The 7,658-nt window shown below is 35.2% G+C and overlaps 1 protein-coding gene across 1 annotated transcript; it reads right to left on the minus strand.

The window, feature by feature from the left end:
- Nucleotides 1–5,531: 5,531 nt before the first annotated feature.
- LOC129219397 (transcription factor MafF-like) lies at nucleotides 5,532–6,490 on the minus strand. The gene has a single exon (XM_054853787.1). The coding sequence runs from the start codon at nucleotides 6,487–6,489 to the stop codon at nucleotides 5,839–5,841; it is 651 nt and encodes a 216-aa protein (XP_054709762.1). The 5' UTR covers nucleotide 6,490; the 3' UTR covers nucleotides 5,532–5,838.
- Between the last annotated feature and the right edge of the window lie 1,168 nt (nucleotides 6,491–7,658).

A 7,658-nucleotide genomic window follows, 5' to 3' on the forward strand; every position in this document is an offset into this window, starting at 1 on the left:
GTTGGCAGAAGTGCATAATCGTTCAAGGTGACTATTTTGCAGATAGATATATGCTTCGGTAATGTGAACTATTCAGGGTAAGTTGGATAAAAATGTAAAAACGTTTAAAAGCACAAAAAAGATAAAAAGTTTATAAAAACGCAGACATGTTTCGGAGGCAAGAGCCTCCTTCCTCAGTGCGAAATGTACATGTGGCACTTTTTTTTTTTAAATTGCGAAATGTACATGTGGATGAATCAAGGTCAAGGCAGAGTTTAAATTGAGTAACCGGAAAAACATTGACCAATCAGCTATCAGCGAGTGCTGAGGCAAAATATGACGTATTCTAACATGTAAGATTGAATAAGAATGGAGAAAAATACGGAACAGCAAAAGACTCATTGCAAAGATTATTTAAGTTTTTATGAATGTAAAAGGATTCCAGAAAATCTAATTCACCAACTGTTGTAGGTCTGCAAATGATCTTGGCTTCCGAAAAGAGAAAATTGTGCCTTGTGTCCCAACAGTGTTTTGCAATTGAAGATTTGTTCACTTCCTGTTTTTTAACGTGGTTTTCATGTTCTTTCAAACGAAATTTAAGTGAACGCCTTGTCTGTCCCACGTAACCGATATTACATTGACAAGGAATGTGATATATGCCCCACTGATCAAGTGGTTGGATTGGGTCCTTCAGTTTGGAAAAAGAAAGTTTATTTTTGGGTCTGTAAATTACGCGAAAGTCAAATTTACTGAGAATTCTAGAAATACGAAAAGAAATGTGTGGATAAAACGGTAAAACCACAAAATCTGTAGAAGAAAAACTATGTATGTTGGAGGTTTTATTCCGGGTTGAAAGTTTGCAAAAAGCCCTGTCGATGACCTGAAGAGGATAACCGCATGTACATTTCGCACTGAGGAAGGAGGCTATTGCCTCCGAAACATGTCTGCGTTTTTATAAACTTTTTATCCTTTTTGTGCTTTTAAACGTTGTTTCATTTTTATCCAATTTACCTGCACAAAGCTATCGCTTTTCAATCTATTCAGGGTAAGGTTTTATACAACTTGACCTCGAACTTTTAGATCATACTACGTACGTATGAGTTTTCAATTTACTATTTCATAACGTTTTTGAGTGACGCAAGTTTACGCGCATGAATACATCACAAGAGAATTTGCGATAATTAACTGAGGAGGCGTTCAAAATGGATATTTGGTTATCTATATGTTCTTAGGTACATATGCATGTACAGATGTGCCGAAAAAAACTTGTGAAGTATAAATTTGGTGACAGTAAAATAGAAATTTAGGTCGAAATGTATGTACAGATGTGCCGAAAAAACTTGTGAAGTATAAATTTGGTGACAGTAAAATAGAAATTTAGGTCGAAATCCGATTTTTTTTTTGATTACAATTTTTTATTCGTAGAAAGGGAGTAAAGTGAAATGAATCAATGATCCTTTAAATCCCTGACAATCTTATCAATTTATTTCTGTTTGATTTTTTTTTTGCCATCGGCCAACGGCATCGGCCATCGGCAATCGGCCATTTGGAGGAAAACAATCGGCCATCGGCCATCTTTGAACAATCGGCCAACAATCGGCATCGGCCCATCGGCCAAAAAATGCCATCGGTCGAGCCCTATAAATGATCATTCGAAAGAGTCATTGGAAATCGAATAGTTGATATCAAATCCCAGAAAAGATTTTGAAAAATCAAATCATTCGATTATAGCATGCGAAATACGAACAAATTACTTAAGTAAGAAGAATTATTTTGTTGAAATCATGTTGAACTCTATTTCTAGTTTTTGAGTAAAATCTGCTAGAGCAGCTGTTCCCATAGACATAGTTAGAAAAAAACACAAAAAAACGCATGGTTAATTTTAGTCTTTTTCCATGGTCAGATAAGGAAAAATGTCTGAGCTTTAGAGAGGAATATATCTCCCCCCCCCCCGCAAAAGAAATCCTGTATACTCACCTCGCAGTTCCCAATTTGTAGTTTTTATTAAGTAGGGGTATTTCTCGAGGTATGCAGCTAGACTGGAGTATGAGTTAAGAAAATATCCGTAACGGCAGAAAATAATCATGCGAATATTAATCACAATTTATGAAAATTACTCTTGTTTCAACAACTGTTTGAATTTCGCAAGACATTTTACAATTTCTAAATCATAGAACTGAAGTGAAATCTTGATCGCGCAAGAATATATTCATATTGTTGTCTTATTTATACTTCATAAACCATGTACTTTTCACATGATCAGGGTCCTACAAATCCCGGGAAAATTAGGTAAACTTAGGGACGAAAAAGAAAACCTTGGTGACTTGTTCTTTCAGAAGCCATGTTAAACTGAATTTTCTTAGAAACTTTGAGAAATAATTGTTCGGGGGCTTCAGACTTTTTCCTGACTTGTAAGATTTTAAAATTTTTTGTTGCAGTTTTTGTCTGTACATAAGAGTATACTAAATATATTACCATGTGATCGAAATTAATAACTAATACTACGTGAGGAATTAATCAGATAAATAAGAGTAAGAACTGAAAAGTTAAAAAACCAACGTCATTAAAATCAATTTGAAATATAGCACACACATATTTCTGGAGTATACGTGGTGCTTAATTTCTAGAAAAAGAAGTGCGGAAGGACTATTATAGTCTTCATAATTTATTTTCTTGCTTAAATAGCGTTCCTTCTAATATGTAGAAGTTTGCATAAAAGTAAAAAGAAGTGCAGAGCTCAGTTCCAGTGAGCTCCCATGCAAATTAATCCCGGAGCATACGGAACAATCTTTCTCAATACAAATAAAAAAAAAAAAAACATATGCAAGAGAAAATGTGCGTGAACGTTTTTCCAAGTTATCAGTGGGCTCAAATAAACTGAATCAGGAGGGATTACCAGTGAGAAGGGGCCATTGAAATGTTTGGAAGAGGGGAGGGGGGAGGGTAATTTGGCAAGGTTTTTGGTCTTATTTGGAGGGAGGTTCTCATTCTGGGGGGGATAGGCGGCACCCCTGACTGAATAATGATGTCTGATTATTTTAAGTGATCATTATAAGGCATTGTGAGTTAATTGGTAAAAATGCTCAGAAATTGTTAGTATTGATTTCAAGAAAGTCCAAATGATTTTTAATTTTCAAAGAGGTAATATAATTAGTTTATTTCTTTCAAAAGTTTGTCAACCATAAGAATTCTTTTTCATTGATACCGATGCGTCATCGCAGCTTACGTGTCTTTTGTTTTTAACTCTTAATGAGTGTTTTACTTCGATTACATTTTCCTTCTTCACGTTTCATCGCTAAAGATTTTGACAACTGTGTGTCGCATACATTCTTTTCAAGAACCGTTAAATGTGTTTAAAAAAAGTGGTGATGCTACCGCGCGATATTGCTTGAAAAGTATTTCAGTTATCTAAAATGTCTTGCAAAGGTTTTGAGCCGGTTACTACTTATGTAGCTTCACTGCTGAAGAATCCGAAATGTCACAAAATTTCAGAGGAATTACGCCATCGGACAAGGCTGTCATTTAGGGTAATCAGGAGGAGCCAATAGTGGAGTCCTGGTTTTGAGAAATTAACGAATTTATACATATGTAAGTATTTGTTTTCGATACCATGCTCATTAACCCCCGTGGGAAAGTTTGAAATGACGAGCCTGCCAATAGTCTCACTAGTTGAGCCTTTTGAAATTAACATGAAGAAGCAGAGGCAGTGATTGGAACAGAAAAGGGGTGGGGGGGGGAGGCAAAAAAAAAAAAAAAACTAAAAACCATAAGATTTTTAGCGGCAGCAAAAAAGATAAAAGAAAAAAAAAGTATACAAAATTTTGCGAAAATTGGTTTTGAGAGCATATGAGTGGTAATTGGTGCAAATCTAACACCTTAATTCAAGTTTTTCTTAAGATTTTGATAATTATGTACAGTAAAACATGTCTACAACGATACTGTTGGGACCTAAAAAAATATCGTAATAGACAGGTTATCGTTATAGACAGTACGATTATTCATGCTGACATTTTGCTGGGGCAAAAAAAAAAAAATTGTTATAGACAGGTTATCGTTATAGACAGTATCGTTATACACAGGTTTCATTGTACACAATAACTTTCCCCGAAGAAACACTTAGACATGAACTAGACTTACAATATAGTTTCACTAAGCAAGTTATGGCTTGTTTAAGTAAAACAATTGATTTACTAATATCTAAACAATAAATACATAAACTAAAAGTTACTGCTTATGTTAAATGATGTTTTGTAAATAGATATACAAAGTAAAACAAATAATTAAGTTATGAAAGTTTTGACACTTCTGCTTTTTTTACAATTTCTAGTTTTGGATTCTACGTTGGAAAATAAAATTAATGAACCATAAAAAGGGGGGGGGTGCCCCCCTTGCCATCCCCAAATCGCCATCGCCACCACTGTGAAGAAGTAAACTTTATTTCTAAGGAATGCAACGGAGCTTTTTTTTTTTTTTTTTTGAAAGCCTGTGAGACGTAATCTAAGAAAGATCAAGCCTGTGAGATGTAGTTAAAAAAAAAAAGAGGAACTTGCCGAGTGTTCAGTCAGTTGCTAAGTTTTAATTTCCTAAATTGAAAACAATAAATAAGAAAGAAAGAAAAAATCTTTGAAAGATAATTTCAGAAGGACTAAAAATATTTAAAGTAAGTTTCTTTAAGCAATATGCATTTTCAACAATGTTATTATTTATGTGATAAATTGAGCGAATAACATGAGCAGTAAAATTTCAGAATTAAAATATAGCTGAGAAAAAAATCTGCTGTATTGAATGCAACAAAAGTAAAATCTGATTTTTCACCCTTTTCAGCTGTAACTTCAAACAGCTCAGTTTTGAAAGTTTATTTCTTTCAAGTAAATCATTTTTCTCATTTTTTAACTACGTTTCAATATAATATTTATAATATTTTACGGATAATTCAAACTAAAGTTTGCATATGATGAAATTATCTCATGAATGTTAATAATTTATTAATGTGGAAAATTTAGAGAATGTTTAAATGTAATATCAGTGAATCATTATTTCTTCAAAATATTAGTAAAAAATAAATAAGTAAATAATAACAATAAACAAATAATAAGTTTCAATAATAATTATTCTCAAATGAATCTAAAATATTATTTACATGAACAATGTAATCAACAAAATAATATGAATGCACGTTTCTTCTTTAGAAGGTTAACGAAAATTCATTTCTATCACAAATTCACGTAAATATGAAATGTTTAGTTAAAACAAATATAAAAACAAATCTGTTTAATATAAGCTATTTAACACTATTTTAAAATACTTTTGAACAATAAAACTTTCAAGCATAAATTTAAATTCCCGGGATACTATTTTTCAAATGAAGTATGTAGCTGCAAAGTTAGGACTCTCCAATTTTTTCACAAATGCCTTTTTTTAAGCAGATACTGTAATACTCAGGTTGGCCAAAGACCAGATGTTCTGAAAAAGTTTTAAAATTGTTTCCTGCATGGTTTAAACAAAACAGAGAAAGTTATTGTTCCTCACATCTTTTTGTTGCAACGATAAGTGAATTTTTCCTCATTTTTTTTTCTTTTTTGAGTGTAGTATAACTTCGATTTAACGATACCCGGTTTAACTGGTCCCGGTTTGAGTGCATTGAATGTCTATTCTTCTTGATTTAACGATAGCTTTGAGTTAACGATAATTTTTTCCTTTCTCTTGACAATTGATAAATCGGGGTTATACTGTACCTACTTTTGCAGCCATAAGCTTCAAATATACATTAACAATAATGCAAAAAGAAACAGGGAAAGTACCTTTGAATGTCATCTTACCTGTGAGAGTGGCCAGATCCTTGGGATCTCGAGCTGAAAGTCATAAGTAGAAATCTTGGGCACCAGGGCTACTTCTATTACTGGATGAAAGACTCGATAAAGATGCTGAGCAACTTCTTGCTCTTGATAGCGAGAGTTGCTGTTTGTAATAGTCTCTTTCTTGGTAGGCTCTTTCCTTTTCATGCCTTTCAGCTTCTGATTGTTGCAATGCTTTTTCTAACTCTGCTTTTAGAAAACGATTGGTTTTTTCCAGCTCACATTTAAGGGCAATTCTTTTGGTTCTACAGTTTTGTGCGTAACCTCGATTCTTCAATGTCCTACGTTTCTGCTTTATTCTCTGAATGACATCGCGTGGATAACCATGTAATCGTCGGTTGAGTTCTCTGACAGAAAGTTGAATTAAAGAGCTGTCGTCGAGAAGATTATCGGTGGGATGCTGATCGTTTCTTTCCGACGAATGTGATCGGAAGGACGGGGACGGGACCTCATCAAGAGAATCTTCTGAGAAAAAGCCTGATGATGTCGACGTAGGTCCCGATTCCGTGTTATAGCCTGGTATTTTTGGCTGCGTTTGTTGAAGAGACTGGTCCATCGAAGTTATCATGTCTTCATATGGTCCAGAATGTCTGATGATCCAGCTGTCTACATCAGATCTCAAGTCCAATGGCTGATGAGATCCTGCTAACAGCATATGCATACTTTCATCCAACAAAGAATGAGTCCTTCCATCTGGCTGCATGGCGGGATATCCATCTGTGGGAACTGCAGCCACAACAGCCGGTGGGGAAGAAGGAATTCCATGACAGTCCGGTGCAAATCCTGTTGTGCCTTCTGGAAGAATGACTGCACGTCTAGCTGGCACTGAGCCTACCATCATGTCCAAATTCGAGAATTGTAATTGCTGAGAATGGACAGACTGCTCAGAAACTGCTGCACTCCGATGGTTGTTGGACATCTGCTGGTGGATTTGCTCTTCTACTAGGCTGCTGACGCTCCTTGGATCTTGGCAACAAGCTATGCCGTCAGTTAAAGGTGTTTCTAGTTCCCGTTTTGGACTGTCAACTAGTGAGCTCAGACTAAAATCATGTTCTATAGAAAAAATAGGCAGCTTCATAACTATAAGTTATTTAAGACTTTTTACAATATTAAACAAATTATTACTTCCATGTGGAGCCAACGTTGACGATAATGCAAAAGCAAAACTATCAAGGTTTCACCACGAGTTTGGCACTATTTCCAATCTAAAAAAATCTTTTCGCTGTGATCACCTCAGAAGAAAAACTATTTAACAATACTGAAACGCGAAAAGAAAAGATGTTAGAATACGCGCGCTCTCTCTAATCTCTCTTTGCGTGAGAGAATGAATCTTCCAACTCCTCAGCACGTGACTCGCTTTTACCTCGAGTCTTTCTATCCTACATTAAAGCAACAGCGAACGGAATGAAGCGCCTCTCTACCGACAGTTCTCTTTCCCTCCTATTTATGAAAAATTGCGCTGTGCATGACGTCATGGAATATCTCTAACCAATGGGAAGGCACTTGCGATTGCATTGGATCTTTGGATCAGATTTGAGAGCGCGACTTCTGTCTACGTCATTTCGCTCAGATTTTATGTCCAACAAATTAATTCTTTTCAAGAGCAGTTCGACTCTTTCAAATTAATCCACTGAAACTATAAAGATGAAATAATTGGGTTTAAAACAAATCTGAACAGTGGCGTAGGACCGTAGGAGCTATGTAAAAAAAGGAGGAGGCATTGTTCTAAGCTAGTGCTGGGGATTCAATTAGCAAAATTTATTGATGAGGAGGAGAGTTTAAGGGACATTGCCCCTACCACGGATTTAGGGGTCTCCCCTTTCT

This window comes from Uloborus diversus, chromosome 3, assembly GCF_026930045.1.
Source record: "Uloborus diversus isolate 005 chromosome 3, Udiv.v.3.1, whole genome shotgun sequence".
Lineage (NCBI taxonomy): Eukaryota > Metazoa > Arthropoda > Arachnida > Araneae > Uloboridae > Uloborus > Uloborus diversus.